Source organism: Uranotaenia lowii, chromosome 1 (assembly GCF_029784155.1).
Source record: "Uranotaenia lowii strain MFRU-FL chromosome 1, ASM2978415v1, whole genome shotgun sequence".
Classification (NCBI taxonomy): domain Eukaryota; kingdom Metazoa; phylum Arthropoda; class Insecta; order Diptera; family Culicidae; genus Uranotaenia; species Uranotaenia lowii.
Genome location: NC_073691.1, coordinates 116,631,426 through 116,657,563, shown reverse-complemented (window position 1 = coordinate 116,657,563; position 26,138 = coordinate 116,631,426). Strand labels below are relative to the sequence as shown.

Here is a 26,138-nt window from a genome sequence, read left to right as displayed (position 1 = left end):
CACCTTGTTAGCGGTTTCCTGTAATTGCTTTCGATCGGTCTACTGCGGAGATTGGCCGTCAATCCAATCACGATCTTCCCTATTCCTACCGTAAAAGGGGTGGGGGCTCGCCCGCCGATTTTGGACCGCTGGTTCACTTTGCATCGAAAAACGGTCAACCCCCTTCCGCGAATCGCTTTGGGTATTTCTCGTTCTCGGGGCGGCAGGCAAGAGTCGAAGTACGAGATCCTTTCCAGATACATCTCTACTTCTTTCCCAAATAGGGAACCGAAAAGGAAATTACGACTGAGTCTCATCAGCTGGGCAAGACAAGAAAGGGTGGATGGTCTTCCTTCAGGAAGTGGCGCTTAAGCCATCCGCTAGAAACAGTAAGTGGGTCGAGGCCTCTCGTTACACGAAAAAGCATTTGACCGACTGAACCACGACTCTACGAGGAGTCCCAGAGAAACTAGTCCATCTCATCGAAGCACAATACGAGGCATTTTCGTGCAAGGTCCACGACGGTGTCTTGTCTGATCCAATCCCGGTAACTCCTGGAGTGAGACAAGGATGTATCTTATCACCGCTACTCTTTCTTATCGTAATGGATGAGATCACAACGAGTGAGGTGGTGAGACCAAGTGGAGCGTGATCTGGTAAATGTGGGATGTCCGAGAAATTGGTGAACGGTTGCCATGGACCGAGTGAATTTTAGGAATTATGATCGTCAAGTTATGTCGTGAGACGGATTACTACGAAAATAAATAAATATTTAAATTGTTGAGAACTGATTTAGTTATGCAACAAACGAAAATTGATTTGTTTTTAAGAATTACATATTTTTCTAAGATTTATAAAAGTTCAACTATGGTAAATCCGTTTGCACTTGCCCCGGTGGATCTGAATTAAAATTTGAATTGAAGATTGAAATTAAAAAATAGAAGCAAAATATTCATACCACCGTCGAAGCATGAAAACCAGTCACTGTAGGGGCATAATGAGAACCCCCCCTGGGGCAGTATAAGCACCATTAATCAGAGCACGACGAGTGTTTTCTACCGGAGAATCTAGCAGCGAATTCGACTTGATGAAGTCAACTGAATAATGGAGCTACAGCTTGACCTGTTTCATCTGTCGATTTGGCCTATTGGTAAGGTGTCGGAGAGGTAATCAGTAGACTCGTGGTCGATTCCTGGTCAAGGTGATTTTTTTTCATTTATCATTCATGATCGATGCATTTTGCACTAAACGGTCAGGCGTAGATTCATCAAACAAAGACATAACAAAATAATCTTGGTCTGTTTGTAAAATTCTTAGAATTAACACATGCTGTTATGTTTGACGGATGATGCTGCTAACCGTATAATGAAACAATTGAAAATATCAATCATGAATGGTATGTGAAAAAAACCCCTCGAATAGGAATCGAACTCGAGCCTACTGGTTATCTCTCCGACACCTTACCAATAGGTCAAATCGACAGATGAAACAAGTCAAGCTGCAGCTGACTTCATCGAGTTGAATTCGCTGCTAGATTATACGGCAGAAATCGCTCATCTTGCCCTGATTGATAATACTCTGTTCGCCCCAGGTCAACACATTTAAGTAAAAACGCATTTAAAATTGATTATAGTGAAAAATAAAAAAATTTATGATGGTGAAAATTGAGAAACAATGTGTAAATCATGTTGCAGTGCGTACATTTCAGATCAAAATGATTTAAAGGTCATAAAAGCTTATTTGGTGATGCTCAAAAGTTAAAATATTTTCGTCACTTGATAACCTAACTGATTATTATTTAATATTTCTGTAAAGATGAAAAGGATCTGTCTTTATTGGTGAAAAATTAATACAAGAGGTAGTACAAAACAAATCCTCATGAAAATTTGTAAAAGAAAATACGTACTTTTGAAGAAAAAAGAAGTGCTTATTATGCCCTCGGTGCTCGTTATGCCCTTATCTCCCTTAATGTCAAAAATATTTGTTCCTAACGATATTTTTCCCAGTTTTCTAAAAACTGATGAATTTAACTATTTTTTTCAATAGATCATGCATTATCATCATCAAAATATTATTCATTTACTGAATGAAGTATAATATACAAAATCAGAATCAGATTTTTAATTAAATGTAGGTTATCAATGATTGATTTAATTTTAAAAGGACATATTTTAAAACTCCATATCATCTAATCTAATTGTGATAGTCCCAATTTGGCAGAAGATTCGAATTCAGGACGCTTAAATCTATTAAATCAATCATTAAAACATAAGCACTAAAATGCTTTTCCCTTGAATTATCAATCAAATTGTATAATAAGTTTTTAAATGGTAAGATGTATTTAATGAAAAAACATAAATCTTTTTTTCCTTATCAAAAATTCGCATTTCAAATCGTGATGATTTTTTTTTTTCAAACTCATAACAACACAGCGGTATTTTCCAATCATCCTTTTAGTTGAAAATGAAGAAAATAAATGTAAATGAAGATGAATAATAAATAACTATTATTATCATTTTACTAAAAATTAATAATCGTTAATTTTTCACCTGATCTGACATTTATTTCAGAATTCTTTTTTCTCTTAATCTATGTCTTGGGAATATTAATTTAAGATTTTTAAACTAGAGTGCTTGCAAATTACTTTGAAGCAAATTTCTTAATCAAAATAACAAGCATCATTTTGAAAAAAATTATCAACCGGCTTACCGAAAAAATCATTGATTTGATTTCATTGTGATTTGTTTTGGAAGTTTTGATATATTTTATCAGTGAAATTATTATTTTTTGTGCTAGTGTGTTACTGATAGCTACGAATAAGAAAATTATGTTAGAAATGCATTTCCTAATTTATTGTGTATTTTTGGTATTGTTAATGTTTTTGTCAAAATTTGAATTTCGAAAACCCTCCCCATGAACGAGTCCTTCGCTAGGGCCTGCCATGACTAAAGCATGGATCACTACAAATCTGGACGCATTAAAACGGGTCTATCTCGGAGCTATGTAAACGAAATAAAAATGTTTTGCACTTGAAATGTAGGGTTTTTATTGCACTTTAAAGGAAAAATAATAAAAAAATTATTCCGATGTTGTTTTGATGAATTTTTGAACTTTTGGTTGAGTATCACACATTATAGTTTGAACACCCTATTCGCTGACCTCAGCGGCCATTTTGTTCCACAATCTCTTCATCTCTGTTGCTTCCCGAGTCGTCCTACCATTCTTCTTCATTTTCTGCTTGACAATTGCCCAAAATTTTTCGATAGGGCGGAATTGAGGGCAGTTGGGTGGGTTGATGTCCTTTTCGACAAAATCCACCCGTTGGCCCAATACCACTGTAGAACCTCCTAGCTGTAGGGGCAGCTTGCCAAATCTGGCGAAAACTTAACTACACAGCAAAAAAAGTGTTGCTTTATTACATCAAAAACGTGCACATAACTTGAGTCGCAAATGCTACCAAATATAACATCGTTTTGATGTTAAACCTATGACCTCGATAAGATGTAGGTAACAAAATTACACTAAAAAATTTATCGTAGTAGACAAACATGGGAACATTCATTTAGCACAGAAACGGTGAAAAATGTTGATGCAATTCAAAGGACAATATTATTTTTGTAAATTGTCGTAGAAACGTGGACAACTCTACAATTAGCAAGTTTCGTTCTAACACTTTGCTTTAGAAAAAAATGCGATAGTCAAAATGACGAAATATTTATTGAAAAAACACAAATCCCCAAACAAATGATACTCTGTAGGAATCTGTTCATAATTTACTGGGACATGTCAGACAGGTAAAGATTCAATTAAACTGCTAATTGGATTTGTTCAGATTTATATTTATCCAATTGTAAACACTTGGCTTTTCATAACCAAAGTTATGTTTCACAATAGCCATTTTTCCGTAAGTTCAATGGCAGGATTTTCAATTGAAAACACCATTTTTGCTTATGAGCGCTATAAAACGCGTCTTTTATCCTTGGGATACGTTTCGAACTTTTCAGTTTGTTCAGGATCGCCTCTGATGGCATGGATCGATAGCATCAGACCTTTCTTCCTTCGATAAATAACCGCACACACTCTTTTCCCATCCAACCATCATCAGAGCAAGAACGGTATATCGGAGGCCCGAGCGGCCAAAGTCAGTGGCCAGAATGGCCACTAGTCAGAATAACTGTTTGCAGGGTTGGCTTTTCCTAGGCGATCACAACATAGTGTGGCTTTCATAACAAAGTCTACCTATTAGGATATATTGACAGTTCTACACGAACACCACCTTGGCAGGAGGCCTCAGCCCTAATCTCAAACCATGGGAGAACAGGATCGATTTTTGAGAAGGGCGCACGATTTCCCGGTACTAATATCGACAAATTCGCCCTGTGGAAAAGCGATACACAGATGTTCGTGTTTTGATTTTTTTGGGTGTTCAAGGGTGCCAAGTTCATTGATATTTGGGTAATGATTTTATTTTTTTTTAATTGCCTTGTTATTGAAAAATCCTTTCAGGAGTACCGAGAATTTGCAACTTTCCCGTAGATTTCTATTCGAATGTGAAATTCAATACGCATCATTTATCTGAACGAAATAACAACTGTCTGTATCGCACACTTAAATGATGTAGCGATTAATGTGGATATGTTTCAAATAATCAGAGCATGTAGGCGATTATTTTTAAAGTCAACATAGACGGGGCTTTTATTAATTTACTTGTTAGTAACTGTGAATGATTTTGCATTCGTTTAGAAGTTGGAAACAACTCTTGTTTAATCTACCAAGCAATACATGAAAATTATTTCAGATGTTTTGAATCAACCTTGAAAATACATTTGCGAAAGATGGCTTATCTGAATTCAAACATCTAGCTGTTGATATTTAAACACTTTAAACAATTCAGAAATATTATGAGTTCAAAACAAGCAAATACTGATTCTTGAAAAGCACCTAGCATCACTGGTGAGGCCACCAGCGAATCAACATTTGAGGTTATGGCTGAGGCCAATTTTTCGACAATACTATCGTCCGTATATACCCTTATAGACTCGGAACAAAATAATTGTCTCTTCTGACGCTGGATCTCGATATTGGCCTCGGATCGGCATGTTAGGCATGAAGAAATCCTCGGGATATTGCGTTGGGCCTGAAAGAATAAAAAAAGGTGAATCTCAAGGCTTAGGGGGTATGAAAAAATAATCATAATAGGACTTACCCTCTGATCTGTTTTTAAAATTTTTTCCACACTCTTTGTACTTTTTTTTCTTCAGAATAAATTTCCTGGAAACCACAAATATGAAAATAAGTTGGTATCACTGGATTTGCTTAAAAATAAGCAACAAATCGATATATCCCACCAGTAGATTGGTTGCCTCTGAGCCTCAGAAACCCTTCCGGAGCTTTCGATATGAAAACTTTTTTGTTGACAGTTATGAGCTGCTTCGATGTGATTACATTGACGATGTGGTATTACATAAACAGACATATTTAAAATTGTGTACATCGATTGGATGTAATAAACGGACAGTTGAGTAGTATCACAATAAAAAAATCATAATATTACATATTGTGGCTAACATCCGCTCAAATTACATCGGCCATCGTTACATTATTTTTTGCTGTGTAGTCCTTTGTGAGATCTAATGTACGAAAAAAAAAGTTTTTTAGGCATTCCTCCTTGTAAATTTCGGAGTCCATGGTCTTGTTTTTCACAAAAACCACAATTTTTCGTCCGCAGCTGCAAATACCTTGCCAGATCAAACACTTTCTTGCACACTTATCAGCAAAAACGAATTTGAAGTTGCCGGAGACATCACCATGACCAGTGCAGTGCACCACTGCAGTGGCTTTATAAAATTTTTGGCCAGGAAGCTGCCCAAAATACATCTTCACGTACGTTTCGTCATCCATGAGGATGCATCCGTCGAACTTCGTTGGAATCTTCTTGTATAACTTGCGGGCACGTCCTTTGGCTACTAAATTCTGCTTCAATGTCCGGTTTGGTTGCTTACTGGTCCGATAGGATCGTATTCCTTCGCGTAGACGAATTCTGCTGACGGTGCACCGGTCGGCGTTGAATTTCTTGGCAATGTCATAGTCCGACTACCCTGTGTTTTCCTTGATCGTTCTCAACACCTTCAAATGCAGTTTCCGATCCTTAATTCCACTATGACGCTTGGTATGAACCTGCCGATCTATAGTACGCATCTCACGGAAACGTTTGAGAACGCTACACACGATTGATTTGACCATTTTTAACGATTTTGCGATTTTTGAACCCGTTCAAAATTTATTTTCATTCGTTTTGTTCAAAATTTTTTTTCATCTCGCGGCTTCCATCACGTGTAACTTTTTTGAAACAAAACAAATCGTAATGAAATTTTCAGCACTGGTAGAAGAAACATTCCTCTACTAAGTGCTGCCAAAACATTCCAGATCCGACAACTAGGAGCACTGTGGTAAAATAAATAGTGCGTCCAGATTTGTAGTGATCCATGCTTTAGTGCTGTTTGGCATCACTTCAAGTTGTAATGTGTTATGTATACAAGTTTAGTACATGGCGAAAGCAAGATACTAAAGAAACTAAAAATGTTTTTATACTAGTTCGTGAGCACTTCTTGCATTACAAGAGGAAAAGAACTGGAAGTTTCATTAAAACATACATATTGAAATAATTAGAAATTCTATGAAAAACATCTTTGTACTGAAGTTAGAACCTTCAGCTGCAGTTCTCTTTTTAAAGCATTTGCTTCTAAATTACGTTGAAATAAATTTGGTTTGATATCCTGTCTAGGAAACAAAACTGAATTTCAATTATTTCAAAAAAATAAATTAAATTTTGGAAGGTGTAGAAAAGCACACCGGGTCAGCTAGTTATAATTTAGATTTAAGTTTACAATCATTCCGAACTACATTTTCAATCTTTTTGCATGTTGGACAAGGTAAGTTCAAGGGACAGCAACGACAATATGCTACGACAATATGTGCCAACAGCTTTTCAAGAGTCAAGGTGGTATTTGCGAAAACCGTATTACGTCAGGTGAGATCATTTTATGTTTTTTTTTCTGGTTATCTTCATGCTTGAACTTAATTCATCATCATTTCACACCCACCTATCTTAGTGGAACAATCACTACGCTCAAGTGAGAGAATTCAAGTTTTAGCTGTCGTTATGAAAACAGCTCTGGCTAGCTTTTGACTTAAGTGACTAAAGAACATCCACCGGACCTGAGCTGATAAGTTCGAATGCGCGTGAGAAATTAACACAAAAGGGCTGGCCGGTGGTGTGCGATTGTGTACACGTTCGAATGGAGCGTTGTTTTTTTTTTCAACCCACAATTGGGTTAACCTTGAACATGTGTAAATTAAAAGAAAATCGAAACGAAAACAAAACGTGCCTTTGCTGTTGGCGTTTTGAATTAAATGATGAGCGAGAACCGTGTTATTTTTCTGTTCTGCACAAAGAACGATGAACTGGATCGGATTTCCATAGAATAACGGTTCATTTTTGCAGAAAACTTAGCACTTATTTCATGTTTGTGGATTGAAAAGTGCAAGATACGAATTTATGAAAACAAAAAATACAGAATTGCTTTGAAACTATTAAATCTATTTCGTTAACATTACTAAAAGAATAAAATATCACGCTTATTTACTTCAACATTTATTCGATACCTGAACTTCTGTAAATACTTTCGTGCCATCTGGAACGTGACGTGAACGTGATGTCGGTTTTATTAAGCTGTCAATTATGAACGAACACCATTTATGCACTCGAGTTGAACATCTGTTGTTATTGTTTATGTAATTTCAACCATCTGCCTAAAAAACCTTTTTCTTCCGAAGAGGCTGTCCCTCACCTTTCCAAAAGCATCATTTTAGAAGATACAAGGTCCTCGGTGGATGTTCTTTTGTCGCCATCATCTAAGCCAACCGTCGAGAGAAAACGTTTTGGTCTGAGGATTGTATTCTTTTTTTCGCCTAGGGATAGCCTTGCATCATTCGTGTGATTAAGAACTAATTTAAACTCAGTTCGGATCCATATTTAAGGTAAAGTTGTCATGGTCGCGATAGACGCTTAATAAATATTCAGAACTATCTGATACAAACATGCTAAATTTATGATAATTTTAGAAATTCGAAACTTCAACTAAGAACTAGTCCAAAATAGTCAAATTGTTCAATACACAAAAGCCACTCAGTGCAAATAAAAAAAAGAAGGCACTACTGTCAATTCTGTAAAATGACATCACTTATGATGTAAACAAAAAGAAGCATCACATATATCGGAATTTTAAGCGCGAGTTGAATAGTACGCGCCTGTTAAATTTTGCAACGCGTAATATAGAAATGATGTAAATTTCAAAACCACGGAATTTAAAAAAAAACGTAACTATTGGAATTGGTTTTGTTTACTATTGTTATTAATCTTGTTCAAAAGAGTTTTCTCATCTCTCAATTGTAAACAATATTTTCATAATAAATATCTTTTTTTGCACTTAACGACAATCTTATTTATTTATCTCACACATTTATTTCCACCGAACCGCATCTACTGCTGCTCCTTCTGAATGATCTTCGTGAAACGCAATGATATCGATTAACTTAGAAGAGGGAAATCTGCATCAAACAATGACTTTGGTGCACGACTTGCCACTTTGTTTACAATTGTGTGTGCCTGTTTTTACAGTCTGTATTTTTACATGACATTATCGCGATCAGTGTTATGTAATATTAGTACAATTCAAATTCCACATCCTTATAAAATTCCGTGTCGTGAAATTTAAGGAAATCTATGATTAGGTGCTGTCAGGCCCGTGCGAAGGACTCGTCCATGGGGGGGGGGGGGGAATTAATGGAAGTTTTGATTTAAAAAATCCCCTGTAGTAGGTATCTTGAATTTGGGAAAAAATTATCCCGATTAGCAATGTGAATTCTTGATTAGGAAAAAAACATTTTGAACTTCAATAGTAGATAATTGAATTGAAGATGAAAAGAAGAAAATATTTAATTTTGATCAAAGCCAAAGATAAATCCCTTTTCTTTATTAAATTCATTTAGTAATTCAAACAAAAGGCAAAAAAAGTTCTGAAGTTCAAAATAAAAACTTTTTACATATATTTAGAAAACCATATGTTCAGTTATTCTAGCAAATTACAGATTGGGAAATGATCAAAAAGAAACTGATAAAATAAAAATAATGAATTTCAAGTTGTTTTTTAAATATTCAAACCACAAAGACAATACAAATTAAGTTAAAATTGCGCATTAAAATTTTACTTGTAAGTTGGTACTTCGAATCAAATCAATTATAGATAAGATAAATTAAAATTCATTATCGATTAAAAAACATTATTTATTATAATTAAAATAAGATAAACTTTGAAAAATTTTCAATCGAAGTTTAAAATTTGAAGATCTGAATATTTTGTCGCAATCAATTGCAATATTGGGTCCTGAAAAGGACAGGAGGTAGAAACTATGTTTTTCTTATTAAAAATTTAGTTTCAAAAGCAGTAGATTATGTTTTAAGAACACAAAAATTCAGATTTGAAAAACAAAGAGAAACTTATGAAAAATATTTCGTAAAATTTAAATAGTTTTTCTTTAGAATTCGTAAAATTTATTCGAAAATTAAATCAAAATATGAAAAAAAAAAAAAAGATTAATTTCTTAAAATTTTAGAAGGATTTTTTTTATAAAACTCGTCCAATCATTTTAAAAAGAATTTAATTGACAACTACAAGGAACAGCATTTTGATGCCTATGATTGAATGATTAATTTGATAGATTTATGCGTCCTGAACTCGAATCTTTTTTCAATTGTTTTCTATCACCTTGCGTTTTGGTGATATGGAGTTTTTAAGCTTTAAAATGCACCAGTTTTAAGAGCAACCAATCATTGATAACTGATGAAGTAACACATCTACGGCTACAGAAAAAATCTGATTCTGAATTTGTTAACTATACCCATTTAATTGAATTAAGGAATAATGTTCCAAAGATGATGATACATAATCTATAAAAGTTAAATTCTAAAAAGTTATTTATAGGAAAGTTAAATCCAGTTTATTGGAATTTTGCTTTGAAAATATTAAAAATTTAATTTGGCATAAAACTTCAATAAAAATGAGGAAAGGTACACAAATTGAAAACCTATATTACTTTATCGCAGAATTCAAAATTACTTGAAGTCTTGACGAAAGTTGAAAATTGATTTAAACCTTGATTTTTAGATCTCGTATTTTTGTTTTAAAATTTTGTCAAAATGCAGAAATTTCTAAAATGATTTTTAAATACTTTCAAAAGTTATTAAAAAAAAACAAAAGCTGATAGTAAAACTGCATCTTTAGATCCAGGGTACCTAAATTGGTCGAAAATAAGCTTTAAAATTCTTTGCACTTCGAAGGATGTTTATTTCGGGACCTTGTGTAATTTATCAAAATGTTTTTGAATGTGGTGTTGAGCACTAAGAAGAGCAAAAAACACAAAATAAAATTGAGACTGAAATTGAGTTGTTAAAGTATGTTTCAATGTTTCATATCAGCACATTTTTTTGTAAATCAAAATTTTAAGTAAAAAAGTAGAGATTCCTAGGTTGTAGATTTTAATTTGCTAATTCTGATGACCATCCTGAGTCATGATACATGGCTCCCAACTTGTTGATGCATAAAATTAGTATTCGGTGAATTAATTTTGAAGTTAAAATGTTTCAAATTCTGAATGTGTTTGGTTACACTTCTGGAATAAAAACCCATTGTAAAGACGAGGTAGGGTTTTTGTATGTCAAGTTTAGAATTTCCATGCTAAATGTTGATTAAAATGCAAATCGACATGTATATGATATGTATGTAATGTCATAAAATAAAATGTCTCAAGCCTAGACTGATTCAAGACTTATTTGCGCCGGAGGCGAGAAAAATTTCTGACTTTATGTTAATTCAGCACTATCGGTTGGAATTGAATGTAATTGAATAAAATGCCAATTTTTTTCATCAAAATTCCTTGATCCTCATAACAAATATAGTTACAAAATCATTGTAAAAAATTTAACGGAACTTTTTAAATAGCTAACTGTGGTCTGTAAAATCAAGCACTTTTATTGTTTCAATATGAGCTCTTAATCTATGTGAATTAATATCAAACAAAACTTTTTCAATACGACTTCAACAAAACGAGTTATCTTTGATACAAAACACCCATTTTTTAAGGACTTTTTGGCTTACAAGTCGTTTTCTGAAGAGCCTCTGTAGTTTTGATTATATAACCAAAACAATAATCCGGGTCTATATGACCCTAATTGTCCTTTTGTTTGACTTTGGTAACCCTATTACAAATTTAAAAATGAGAAATTGAAGAGCTTCTCATTTTAAGAATTGTCAGAAAATATTATGTATCGTTTAGCCGTTCCTGAGATATCGCGTCGAGAAAGTACAGTTCGGGTCACTCTAACCGCAAAGGAAGATTAAGCCACACCGCCCGTGAATAAATCGCTCGAAATCAATTTGTACGACACGCGTTTTGCTTTCTTTAATTGAGTTAAACTCAAGTGAAGTTGATCGGTGACCATCCGCGAATTTCCCACAAATGATTCGAACCAGACAATTTTCCCCAACACTTATAAAAGTTATCAAAGATGAAATATAATTTTTGAATATCTACACTTAATTGAGTAAGTAAGTTAAGTAAGTACAATCAGAAAAATACTACTAAAAAGGTCGATCACAGCTTAATCAGCATAATCAATGTGTTGAAGTTCGTTCTATTCAGCCCAAATCTTTCTTATTGAAACCTTGAAGTTCCATTACAGATTAGAACGGCCTTCTGTTCAGCCAACAAGTAACCGTTTAATCAGCAAAAACAAAAAAATAATTCTGTCCTCCTCCCTTACTTTCTCGGCATCCATCTTTAATCCTCCCATCACCTCAATTCATCTTATAGAGAATTCGTTTTGACGTGGTGGTGCACCGGGGCACTACCGGTAGTGCACTTTTTGCAGTTTTCATGCTCGTTTTCAGGATGAGTAGTCCACTGGTAGTGCACCATAAAGTGGACGGTGGAACACTCTGAAAATATTCGGTGTTGCTTGCGCTCTCACCAATACTATCATGAATTTTGACAGCACGTGCTTCCCGATGTAAACAAATATCAGCTGGTTGGTTTATTTCTATACCGCTAAAATTGGGTTCGAGCTGTTTGTTTCTCTTCATTATCCCGAAGAACGGAAACTTATTCCGGATTCGATACCAGTGCCGTTTCCAACAGAGGCGGAGAATTTCACCTGGATGGCACGTTCCAAAGCAAACAACGCTCCTAAGAAGAAATGTGCCCAGAAGGCTTGCTGCAATCGGTTCCAGGCGATGCCGAAAAAGAGCAGCAAATCCGAGTGCAAAAAGGCCAACCCAAAGATCTGATGGAATCGCCCAAACCGAAAAGTTTTCTTGATCGGGATGGTCCTATAAGTTGGTCTCCACAGCAAGAAGCGTTCAGCTGCATCGAAGCTACTCTGCTACAAGCTAGCTTCGAGCTGCGCCTTAGGGTGACGATGCTCGGTTGCGCCAAGTCCCGGATTCCCACCCGTTGCCCTTCAAAAACGGTAGTTCGAGACAACACCCGCATTGGGAGCTTGAATTTCGTTCGTTTCGGTCTGTTAGCAAAATTTTCTCCCCCGACTTCCGCGATCCGAGTTCGCCAATTTGACTTCCAAGAATTTTTCTTTTGTAATCTGAAAACGGAAATAGGTACTCGAACGAAGGTGAGATTTGCGAGGAATAACCGTTCAAAATACCGGAACCTTCAAGCTGGGGTAACTGCAGTCTAGCAGCAGCAAACATAGACCGCCCAGAATCAGCCGGTATTTCAGTTATCATCAGAGCCAGAGGCGAATCTACCAAGCAAAATAAATCTGAAATCTTCACAATTCAACATAATATATAAATTCATGCTAAAATTTTCATATTATTTAAAAGATAATTATGAAATACGGACTTTCTCGAATAATAAAACACGCGTACTTTTATGAGCGATTATAAGTCGGACCTTTATTAGTGCACGTCAGTTGTGAACTGCTCTATCTTCACTTACACTCTTAACCTGTTGTATCCTACTTTGGGTAGTCCTTACCCAAAGCTCACGCTTAGGACATCACATCCCCCCTTTTCTTAAAAGTCAGATACTTCAGCCACGTAGTCCTGTAGGTAACCTGGTTTCTGCAGTGCTCGTGTTGGTCGTTGTTCTCTCGTTGGTTGGGGTTCAAATGAAGATGTTTCTTGGTTGATTGTCTGGTCTGTTTGTCCGGAATCCTGAGACATCGGTTTTAAGTGAGCAACATTCCGATGATAAACTTTCCCCGTTTCTTCGGATTGCAGCTCCACGTCTGTATTCGTACGGCTCAAAATCTTTAGTTTTTCAGGATGGAAGTTACTGGACAATTTATGATCCTTCTGCATACGTTTTGCAACTACCACGTCTCCCTCTTTCAAAGCTGACGGTTTGGCTCCCCTTCGGATATCAACGGTTTCAGCAACTTGCAGTTTTCGTTCCCAATCGCGGTCTCTGATACTTTCATCTGTTATCTTTGGATCCGTGTATATAGTTGGAAGCTTATCCCGCAAGACTCTCCCAAACATCAAGGCAGATGGAGCGGTCCCAGTGATTGAGTGAGGCGTTGAGTTATACATAAGCAGAAAGTTTCTAAGTTCCCATTTCCAATCAGCTTTAACAATTTCTTGACAAATCTTCAAACGTTTTAATATACTTCTGTTAAACCTCTCTACTTCCCCATTTGCTTGGGGCCAATAGGGAGTTGTTTTCTGATGTGATATGCCATATTCTTTGCAGAATGTTGCCAAAACTTCGCTTACGAACTGCGGCCCTTGATCCGTACGCAATGTTTCAGGTATTCCAAATCGACTGAACGTTTCGAATAAAGCCTTTATCGTTAAATCAGCTGTTATTTGTTTCATAACTACCACTTCGGCGAATCGACTGTAGTAATCTATCATGACGAGTAAGTTGTGACCACTTGGAAGAGGACCTAAAAAATCTACTGCTACTGCTGCCCAAGGCCTAGATGGCATTTTTGATCTTCTCATAGGTTCTGGAGGTCCTGATGAGGATACCAACGTGCATGGATGGCATTTTTTCACAAAACTTTCTATTTGATCATCCATTTTAGGCCACCACACTTTCTGTCGCAGTCTCCTTTTCATTAAACAAATTCCTGGGTGACCATCATGTGCACACGCTAGTATCTGTTGCTGAAGCTTCGATGGTATAACCAAACGATCGCCTCGCATTATTGCGCCTTGGGAGGAATGAATTTCTGATTTAAATGGTTTAAAATGCTTTACGTTGTCAGTCCATGTTTCCGAGTTCAAATTTTTCAAAAGTTCCTGAAGCAGCTCATCTTCTCCTGTGGCTTGTACAACATCTTCTAAACTAATAGCATGAGGGACGGCATGTGTTGCTAATTGGTGTACGTAAAGTTCGGCTTTGGTATCGAAAGGTTCTGCTTTTGTTGACGAAAGACGCGATAAAGCATCTGCGAGGTTCGTCGCACCCGGTTCATAGATGACCTCATAGTCGAAAGATTGGATACGCAGCACCCAGCGTTCAATACGGGGACAAGGACGTGAGCGTGGACTAAATAAAAATTTCAATGCTTTGCAGTCTGAGATGAGCTGAAACCGTTTTCCTAATAAATAAAGTTTGAACTTCTCCACTGCCCAAACTAGTGCCAGAGCTTCTCTTTCTGTTTGAAAGTATTTTTGCTCTAGCTCCGTTAGCGATTTACTAGCAAAAGCAATTATTTTTGTTTCTCCGTGCAAGTTCTCTTGAAATAGTATGGCTCCTAAACCCGTAGGGCTTGCGTCCGCTACAAGTTTTGTTTTGTCATCTCGGTTGAAAAATGCCAAATATCCAACATTTGAAGCCACAGTTTTGATATTTTCAAAAGCATCACTTTGTTCTTGGCCCCATGAAAAAGTATGTCCTTTAGTCAATAATCTCCTAAGTGGTTCGGTTTTCGTAGCCAAGTGAGGAACGAAACGACTTATGTACGTAACCAGCCCCAGAAAGCTGCGAAGCTCAGAAACATTTTTGGGCTGTCTGAAGCATTGAATTGATTTCATTCTATGCTCCGTTGGACGGACGCCTTCTGTGTTAAGTACGTGTCCCAAGAATTCTAGCTCATCAACCCCGTACATACACTTTTGATGGTTCAGCAACACACCGTATTCCTTCAACCGAACTAATAATTCCTTCAAACGGACATCATGTTCTTGTTTGGAAGCTCCGAAAACAACAATGTCGTCGAGATATATTAGAAGCCCTTTTAGTCCCGCCAAAACCGTTTCCATAGTTTTTTGAAAAAGCTCGGGCGCACAACTCACCCCAAACATGAGCCTTCGATATCTGGTGTAAAGTAAAACATGAGGTTATCAATTAACAGTTTTATTTGTTTATTTTACCAGGGAATTGCATCAAACAAGATATGTTTATAAGTAATTAGAAAAGTTCAGAGAATAACAAAGAAAGAATTTACCTGTAAAGCCCATTTTTGGTTATAAACGTGGTTATTGGACGAGACTTCTCTGATATTTCCAATTGATGGTAGGCGTCTTTGATGTCTACCTTTGAGAACAGCTTTGCACCATTTACCGAACCTAGAAGTTCATCCACCGTTGGCAAAGGATGAGTTTCTCGCATCACAGCTTGGTTTGCACGCCGCATATCAATGCACAAGCGAACATCCCCAGAATCTTTTAGAATTGGGACCATTGGTGATACCCATGGTGATGGACCTTTCACACGTTCGATAATTCCTTGAGCAAGTAAGACGCGTAACTTTTCATCTACTTTATCGTCTAGGGCATATGGAGCTCGACGATATGCTTGCTGCACCGGTTGTACAGATTCATTAATCGGAATCTCTACGATAACGCCTTTAAATTTGGGAAATTCTTTTTGCGGTTCTTGCGAGACACTCGCTATGTCAAAACCAACCTTTAACACCTTTAACAATTTAGCCGTTTCATCGCCGAGAAGACACTTCTGACCATGCTTTACAACATAGAACTTTGCTTCAGCTTGATTTTCTCCAGCTTTGATGATTGCTTCGAAACTGCCGGTTATCTCCAGAGGACATTCAGATGCATAGCCTTTAAAAACCCTATCTTGCTTTGTGGTCATTCCCCAGACTGGAACATTACGTTTTTTCATCTGACTCCAAACTGATTCTGTTACTATATTAGCAGCCGCCCCGGAGTCTATAATCATAGGAATATCTACCCCTCCCACGACAAATGAAAACGTATTTTCTCCCATTGCGTAAAAAAGATAGTCACTGTTTTGCTCGTTGACTTCCTCATCAATAGCCCTGATTCGTTTTGGTTGCTGCTGAAAAGGGCGTTATTCATTGTTGGGGCGCTTACTACACTGACGAGTATAATGGCCTTGCCCCGAACATCTTCTGCAGGTAGCATTAAGTGCTGGACAACCTATAAAGCCTTTCACATGACCACGCCATCCACAACCAAAACAGACTGGTACTGATCCCGATGCCCTAGGAGCAGTTATATTTCGTCGATACTCATTCGGATGACTAAAGCCTACGCGCGTCTTATAATCATTTCGAAATCTAAAAAGGTTGCGAATGGATTAAAAATTAAAAACAACTGCAATGAAAACAAAGTAATGAAATTTCTGAACCTTGGATTTTGGAATCGAGGATTTCTATCTATTGTCTTCGTATTCCATTTGTCAACTTTGTTAACATCACCAGTTATCGGGGCTCGAAACTCTTTGCTTCTACGTTCACCTTCCTCCATGCTGATGCCAAGTGATTCCACTTCCGCCAGAGACATATCTTTTTTAAGCAATTTCTCCTTAAGCTTCTGCGATGAACAAGTTTCAGCGATTTGGTCCAAAATCATTTCTTCTGGCTCTAGGTATTCACAGCGCTTAACTTGTGTTCTCAACCGTAAGACAAAATCAGCGAATCTCTCAGATTGTTTCTGAGCAATTTTCCGAAACAAATGACGTTCGTATCTTCGGCGGCGAAATGGTTCAAAGTGTGCATCTAACTTGGAAATTGCTAAATCGTAGAATGGTGGATCCTTGAGAACATAGGAGACATTTTCGATACCAGGTAAATTATCATAAATATCGCGAAGGTCCGATCCACCCAGATACAATAGTTTTGATCTCCTGTCATGCTGAGAATTAATTTTCTCGGACTCGAAATAAGCTTCTAGATCTCTTTTCCATTTACTCCATGCTAACGGCAGTTGAGCAGACTCAATAGTCGTAACGAACGGCTTAATGCGACTATCACTTCCCGCCCTAAAATTTAAAACAACAAAATAGGTACTTTTTCCCCAATAAAATTTAATCGAATCATATGGGCATCATTCGTCAGGCATTTATTTTTTTTTACAAAAATTTAAGCTGTTAATGAGGGGGTGTATTTTTTTTCGGAACATAATCGGAAGTACCTATCTCTGGTTTGAATCATTGAAGCAGCGTTAAGACTAATAGTGGATCCCCACCTTTGTTCCTCTCTTTGGGCGATCCCGCGTTTCAACATATTTATTTCAGTTTTTCTCTTTAAACACTGTTGACGAACCCGTCTAGGATTTTTTTTACCTTTTCTCTTTAGTAACAGCAATGCTATTTCTTGTTAAAAATCCAGCGAACCCGCTGTCCACGCAAATAGCGATCCCGCTAATGAGAAACATTCATGAACACTTACCAAGCGATCCCGCTTCCATTTGATTTTTTTCCATCATCTAGTTAGACATGACTACGAACCCGTAGTTTGTAAGCAACACATAAGTTAGGCGACCCCGCGCTAATTACAACTTATGCTTTTTCCTTATCCGGTTCTATTCAGCCATTAACTATAAAATTTTACACTGTTTTATTTTTTTGCCCAATACAAATAATTGATAAGAGAAAAAAACCAAATTGAATGGCTCACGAAAATTTAAAACAAATAAAAAGGAACCGGCATTAACACATTTTTTCTTTTAATTTCGGTGCACTTGTTATTATACTTTCTCATTTCAATACTAAGACGATCCCGTCTTGGTGATCCCACCATGCAATGACCTCGATTCCGAGTGACAAACAATCTCATAGACGATCCCGTCTGGGTGATTTCACCATACAAACACGAATCCTTTTTCTTCACTCAACACGACGACAAAAGTTTTTTTTTGTGATCTCACCTTTTAGGGGAAAAGTTCATATAACGCCCCATGTGGCTAATACGCGCCCCCCTTGTTTTGAAGAATCTGAAACATTTTAAGCCTGCAAAATATTACCAATTTGTTCTAAATGCTGTGATTGGTCATGGCAAGTATGAAGTTTTCCTTAAAATGCTCCTGTGTCGTGATAATTTCACAATTTAGGTTTTTCTTCATTTCGATCTAAATTTTAAAACACTTTCAATAAGGTGTCACCAAGCAGAGAAAAACGAATAAGACAATATTGTCTGACACATCGATAGAGGAGAATCTAAACTATGATATAATGCTAAAAAAATATACTGAACTCGCTATGGTATGTTTTTTATGGGTATGTTCTATCACGGCCCATGCGCTCGTTATAACGCGCCAATCGTAGTAGGCTAAAAATAGCATTAATTTTTCAAAAAGGCCAATTTTCATAGAAAATGAACAAAAAGTCTAAAACCTTATTTTGAACCTTAATTCAGCCCAAAAAATCTACTTTTATTTTTTTTTAATTTTTGATTAGTCCATTTTGATTTTATTTTCATTCAAAGTGTCTGTAAGTATTGGTGTGTTTTCGGTCTTCGGCTGCTTTCGGGTGTGTTCGGCTGCTAGGCGCGTATTGAATACACGGCGGCGCGTATTTGCAACACAGTTTTGTTCTGTGGCTTTGAATAAGGTTTTTAAAAATCAAGTTTTTGAAGCAACTATAGCAATTTGAGTAATAAAAAATCTTAGGCATTTGTAGAAAACAATTTTCTTCTACGATTGCACTCATTTTTAACACTATTTGTACGTGGAATACATAGAAAATCAGCGATTCGCTTAGGTGGTGCATAATAGAGCATGTTCCCCTACATCATGATTCTCAGCTAAGGTGTGTGAAAGAAATAAAAATAACCAACATATGTTCTGGTAGTGTGTGTATTGTTAAGCCCGTAGAGCTGACAGGTGCAATATAAAATTCCACGGGTGAGAACGAACGGAACGTAGCCTGCTTTCCTTAATAAGTAAAAAAAAGATACTCACCAGTTCAGATGTTCATACCACCTTTATTGTGAGCACACTCACACCAGTAATCAAGTTGCTCTCCTTGTGTCAACTTTCCTTCCCCCAATCCAATCGTGTAACACCCACAATATTAGCAGTTTAAACCATTCATCCGTTTTTTTCTCATCATCCTCCCTTTCCCCTTACACAGAGAACTTCTTATAATTTTACCCTTCACTAGTGATCTAACCTTTCCACCCACACACCTTCAGAGAAAAAAAAACTTCTCACCACTAACTTCCCTCTCTCACTTTTTCTCACACTTGTTAGAGGAATTTTTCATGCCACGTTTTTCTGGTGGCGTAGCGCTGACGAATAATGCCCGTTTTAAAATAAAAAACCCAAATATTTTCGGACCGGTTTCATCAAATTTGGTCAAGCTCGATAATCACTTACATTTTCCTGCGTCGCCACTATGAAATACGGACTTTCTCGAATAATAAATCACGCGTACTTTTATGAGCGATTATAAGTCGGACCTTTATTAGTGCACGTCAGTTGTGAACTGCTCTATCTTCACTTACACTCTTAACCTGTTGTATCCTACTTTGGGTAGTCCTTACCCAAAGCTCACGCTTAGGACATCACAATAATGATCAACTAAAGTAAATTTCATTTCAATTTTCGAAGTCAAACGAAAACAAATACCAGCTGTAATGGATTTTTGACAGCTTGATGTTTTCTGTTGACACTGCCGATTTCACGCACACCAACAAAGATTAGTGCAAAACTCGATTCATGCTCGTTTTCAGCTTGGAAGGTGCAACACTTTCGGGTGGTGAAAACAAATACGGTATTACTTAATTGCTTTGTTTTTAACTTTGTTCGATAAATGCCGGCACACAATTGTTTGATTCGCTGACTCAAGCAATCAAACAACCTTATGAAAAAATTAGTCCTGTTACCAGATTTGAACCGCGACCCTCCGAGATAATAGCCAAACACGCTGCCACAACGCCCCGCCTAGATGTTGACTTACCGGCCGCTAAAATTCGAAGTGGTAATACGCTTTCCTAGGATACCTGCAAGGGCAGCCAGCGCCAAGCAGCAAAGACGAAGTCGTGATGACTCTAGATATGGTGATCTCAGATGCCAAATCGCCATTCCGCCATATTGAAAAAAGTTTTGACAGCCGGCTGTAGTGTTTACGAAAAAAGGGGTCAAGGGATGCCAGGTGTTAGTGATAAAAAATCAGATGGGAAAAAGTGTGTATATGTGCAGAAGCCAATCGTAAACGAAAGTTAAAAAGATTTAAAACCGTACTGGGGTTTAGTTTATTTTATTATATTTAAATTGAGTTTTCGGAAAAAAGCAATGATATGAGTATATTCAATGAATTAATTTGTATTCTAAACACTTTTTTTCAATAAAATTACAATACAGTTCGGTTTATCCGTATGTTCCGAAAAAGAAAAACTTTTCTTGACCGTTATGATAGACCGTTTAATCGAAAAGTGTTGGATGAAAATAAACGTAAATCGGTTCTGCTAAAGGAATGCTCTAAATTCTGCTATTGATCATTTTCATGATTAAATGATAAACGATTTTATGATTCGAAATGCTACCCATCAGATCCGGATTACTCGATTGGATCTTCTGGAGCAGCGATGGCAACAGACGGGGGTCCTCCTGAAGCAGCTTTTTCATATCGATGAAGATCGGATGTTCCTGCAGGAGGGCCAGCCGCTTCTCGGACGATGGAATGTAACGCCTCGCTATGTTACCATCCGATTCGATGACTTTCTGCTGCTTCTAGATAGCTCTTGAAAGAAAAAAGTGTTGAATAAGCATAAATTTGTCATAAGTAATGCAAAATTAATGTTACTAACCGCTACCGACAAAGCTGGCACCGTCGTTTATAGGTCCAACTTCTTTCAGCTTTGCTTATCAGCCCGGAGCTCAGCCGGAAGATTTTGTTTCGATTCTTTGAATTATATTTGCAAAAATCAATGCGAAATCTTTGTCTAAGCAATATCTTGATGATTGGCAAAACTTCGTGTTTTACAAAAAATCAGAGCACCTGGCATCCCAGCCAGCCAGCAGCCAGCCGAACAGCCAGCTGTCAAATTTCGGCTCCTCCTCCGCCTCCAACCCTCGTCTACTTTTTGCCAAAGAGAGACCACCATATCTAGAGCCATCATGGACGAAGTTGATTATTGCTCAGAAACATTACGAAACGGCATATAAATCAAACATCCGTTAAAATAATATCGGTTCAAAAAAATGGAATTCCATGTTAATAATAACAAAGCATAAAACTATACAAATTCTTGAGTATATCTGGATATTTAATCAATGAATTGCTTCAACTGACTTTTAATGTGTGATAAATTCGTGGTAAGCAAATAAAGTTGGACGAATAAAAGTCAAAATATTTACTCTTTTCAAAAACAATCCTTTGCGAGTTAGCTTTAAGTTGAGTTGAAGTTCCAATATAAATTATACATTTCAACAGTTTCCGATCTCCAAAAATGGTTAATTTATTATATGCCTTTTGTGATGATCGTTCACATTTCATATTCATGAAATGGCGGACATGTCTAAAAAACGCTATTTGAGGAACTTTTTGGAACTTCGAGGCAATGGACCCAATTTGTAACTTTTATACTGTGTAGATGCGATTGACATGTCACAAAAAAGGCTATTTGAGAAACTTTTTGGATCTTCAAGTCCATGGAAGGCTATTTAAGACCCAATTTGTAGCTTTTATACTGAAAGGATGCGATTGACATGTCACAAAAAAGGCTATTTGCTGAACTTCTTGGAACTTGAAGTCCACAGAAGGCTATTTGAGGCTCTATTTGTAACTTTAATACTAAGTGATGCGATTGCCGTGTCACAAAAAGGCTATTTGAGGAACCTTTTATAACTTTCATACTCACATTCTAAAAAAATCGGTACCAATTCCCTTTGGAACCTTTGTTCAGTGAAATTCGAACTATGAAGAACTATGAAGGCACGAGTTTAAGTAGATATGGGACTTTTGGTTGCTTGGGATTAGTATTAAGTATTCTAAAAGATTCTTTTATGAGCTGGCACCATAATAGAAATCATTGAAATTCATAAGATTGTCTTGAATGATTGTCTTCAATGAGAGGTTTTTTCTTCTCATAAGAGGGTCTTATGGAAACAGAAAATGTCATGTTTGATGAGAATAATTCAAGATAAAACGCTAAAACATTTTATTTATTTTCTAGCTAATTTGTTACATCAGCAGCACACAAAAATTCGGTTCCAATATTCTGCCGAATCGGATCCTTTGAATTATTATTTTTTTCGGTCATCATGCTGAAAAGTATACAAAAAAAATATGTTTAATTTTACAAATAATGTAAACGTTTCAAAAACAAATAACTTCTAACTTTTAGGAAAACTATAGTGGTTCCACTACTGTTTGATGCGCTATATGACGATGAAAAATAATGACTGATTGGAATGTGTTAATTATTTTTTCACAATGCCGTTTCTTCTATTTTTCATAAAAACTTTGAAAATTGGAAGAATTTCATAACACTCTTATGAAAATCAATTTTACACGTCAAAAGGCGGTTCATAAGACGCAGCTTATGAAAATTATAATAAGAATTTGCCCGAGTGTAGAGTTTTTCCAATACGGGTTTGCTAATTTATAACAAACATTGGTATTTCTGATTGATTGAGACTCGAAGTATTGGTTAAATTTCGTAATCTTAAAAAATAACAGCGATTTTTAAAAACTTGTTTTTATCTTAATAAACCAAGAATAGGTTTTTGCTAATTTTATGAAAATGTTTTAATATTCATGCATAAATAAAAAAAATCATCAATAAAAAATACCATGAGTCAGTTTCCTTTAATCTCAAGAATATATGTATTTTGTAAACATATGTAGGATTAAGAAATATCAATACGTTTTCAAGATATTTGGACTTAAGTGAGTGTTGTTTTAAAACATTAAAGGGTTCAAATCTTCTATAAACACATCATGTATAAATTTCTTCAATTGAATCAATACAGGAAAATTTATATGCTTAATTGTACAAATCGTTCAATATGTATTTTTGTTAATTTTTTTTTTATTCACTCCATTTTGAAGTTTTCTACAGCATTTGGTTAGGAACTCGATTTTAAGAACCATCATTAAATTTAATATTGCAAAAACTTTGGAAAAATACTTTCAAAGTTTAAAAAAGGAAATTCTCCGCAGCAACAGTAATTCCATTTGAGCACTTTAGTTTGTAGATTTTAATATTTCAATCATTGTTTTCAATTTAATTTCAGCACCACCAAAATGACCGCCGTGGAAGTTCACTCAGGCTATAAATACTATGGGAAGTCCAACGACCCAAACAAAAAGATTGTACTGAATCACCTGAACATGAGTGTCACCAGAGGATCGATGTAAGTTCAAAGGTTCCTGATATCATTTGACCGCGATTAAGAATTATTTATTTATACAGGCAGAGAACAAACAAATGAGACTCCAATTCTATATTAAAAAGTTACCTTTATAATTTATTCAGAATATTCAAATGTAAACAGGTTAAGACTAAGATAAGGATCCAACAACAAGTATTAGATTTGAGATGCTATGTAACACCACATTTAATTTTCAGATTTAATTTTCTATATAAAAACATAGATTCATATCAATAATACGGATTTACACAAATTCTAGTTGTAGTTTTAAAGGCAAACTAACATATGACGTTAAAAGAGTTTCTGTTATGATTTCAGATATAAAGTAACCCGATTCAAAACACTTCACAGTGAATTGTAGTCTTTCAGCTACAGTCAATAATTAATATTTGGTTACCTACATGTGACACAAAATAATAAACAAATTATACAGTTATAAATTCTGTACTCTATCTGGAGTCACAACATATGGTAATTTAAAAATAAAAGAGATATAAGAATGAAGAAAACAATTTAAACCCGATTTTAATACACTTGACAGTATCCTTTCTTACAGAGTGTAAATTATATTTGGATGCGAATGACACAATATAATAAATGATAGATTTCTAAATTCTGATTCATTGAATCAATAAATTATGATTGAAGAATCAAGAACGCAGTAAATCTAAAAAATTCTTTTTAGATTTACTGCAACAACAAAAAACAACATTTAAACAACAAAATTATTTTAGGATAAAGGTATTTTTTTAAAAAGGGATTTTCATACAAACTACATGATTGGCAACTTATTGGCGGTTTTGGGATGGCTGCATCCTGGAATATTCTGTATGATCCCGTTTCTGTTATTTTTTTTAATAAATAAAATCCGGAACGAGGAGGGGGGGGGGGTTTCGGGATTAATCCCCCTCCCCCCATGAAGGTCCAAATATGCCAAGTGATTTTTTTTTTGCTAAATATAAAATTTGAAATTTCCAATCAAATTTTGATGAACATCTAAAATGATCCAAAGTAACAATAGATTAACAATCTTGAATCCAAAAACTCGACATGTCATTCACAACAGTTTTTCAAAAAAATTCTCACTTATTGATAGTAATTGAGTCCTAAATTTTGAATCCCAATAAAGTTAGACTACCAGAGTTAGAGATACCAGATTGTCCGGATTTTGACCAGATATTCAAAATCAAACGAAAATTTTAATTGAGTCTTTAGAATTATATATCTTACGTCAAAATAATTTTTTTATACAAATTTTGTCAAATTGAACCTTAACCGTTTTTTTTAGTCTAAATGTGATTCTGAATCGACTGATGTATTTCGATAAAATAAAAACAGTTTTCCACGCGTTTTTCTTCTTTTTTTAATGGAATTATTTCAAAATTTGCCTGCTTTTTTTGTTTCCATTATAGTCGTTTTACCATCATTATGGCATTCGCGACTTTTAAAATTTGCCTGCATATTCTGTAGATCTTTGGGAAAATTTTGAACAATCTAATAAGTAATAAGTTTATTTTTCTTGATTTTCAGTTTGGATCATCATTGGTATAGAACCCTGCTTCGAAATTTTGTGTTGCACTTTAATCTAAAATATGATGAATTTTCCATACTCGAAACTTATAATTACAGAGAATGATAAAAATATTAAAAATTCAAACCAGAGTTGAAACATAAAAAAGTTTAATGGGTCCAGGATTGAAGAATGTGAAAAAATTTAATCATTGATTCATTAATTCAAATTAACAAGTTCAATACGAATAAATAAATAAAAAAGCAAATCATTTTGAAAACCATGAATTTAGAATTAAAGAAAAGATTTCTGGTTAACAGCTCTGATACAAATTTCGTTTTTGATTTGAAACTATTAGAATTTTTATTTGAAATTTAGAATCAGGTTTTGAATTTTGGTTTGTATTCAGATTTAACTCAAATTTGTGTTTTATAATCAACGTTAAAATGTGAATGATGAAATTTCATCAGGAATTCAAATTGAAGAAGATAAATATGATTTTCGATTCAAAATTATCAAAAATGTTCAAATAAAATCTGGATTCTTTTCAAAGATTTTTTTTTTTTTGATAAATCTAGAGTTTGATTTTTAATCTTTAATCACAGGTTTTATATAATGAAATATAAAATAATAAATGATCATTTTTTTTTTATCCTCAGGTAAAAATTCAGCTGGAAATTTTATTTAGCATATTTTACATTTACAGGTAAAATCAAAGGATCTAGCTTAAATCTTAAATTTTATTCGAGTTCACAAGGAGAAAATGAACCTTATTTGAACCGTAGCACAGTGGTCAAAAATGCGAAAAACGTGATCATTGCTTATAACTTTTTCAGTTCACATTTCAGGTTATTGATGTCTTCGGAGAAGTTTTTCAGTAAAATCAACTCGGTAATAAAAAACTATTTTATTTCGTATTAATCCCCCTACAAGTGAGATAAGATTTCTAACTTCTCTATTATAGGTTTTAGCTCTTT

The 26,138-nt window shown here is 35.4% G+C and overlaps 1 protein-coding gene across 4 annotated transcripts in view; it reads left to right on the top strand.

Annotated features, from left to right (window-relative positions):
* Window positions 1-26,138, top strand: part of LOC129739273 (ABC transporter G family member 20) — a 132,739-nt gene that overhangs the window by 55,685 nt on the left and 50,916 nt on the right. For all 4 annotated transcript variants that reach the window (XM_055730698.1, XM_055730696.1, XM_055730695.1 and 1 more), the window contains one exon: window positions 23,514-23,633. In XM_055730698.1, the coding sequence (XP_055586673.1) occupies window positions 23,524-23,633 (110 nt within the window). In that variant the 5' untranslated portion in view covers window positions 23,514-23,523. The remainder of the gene's footprint in view (window positions 1-23,513; window positions 23,634-26,138) is intronic.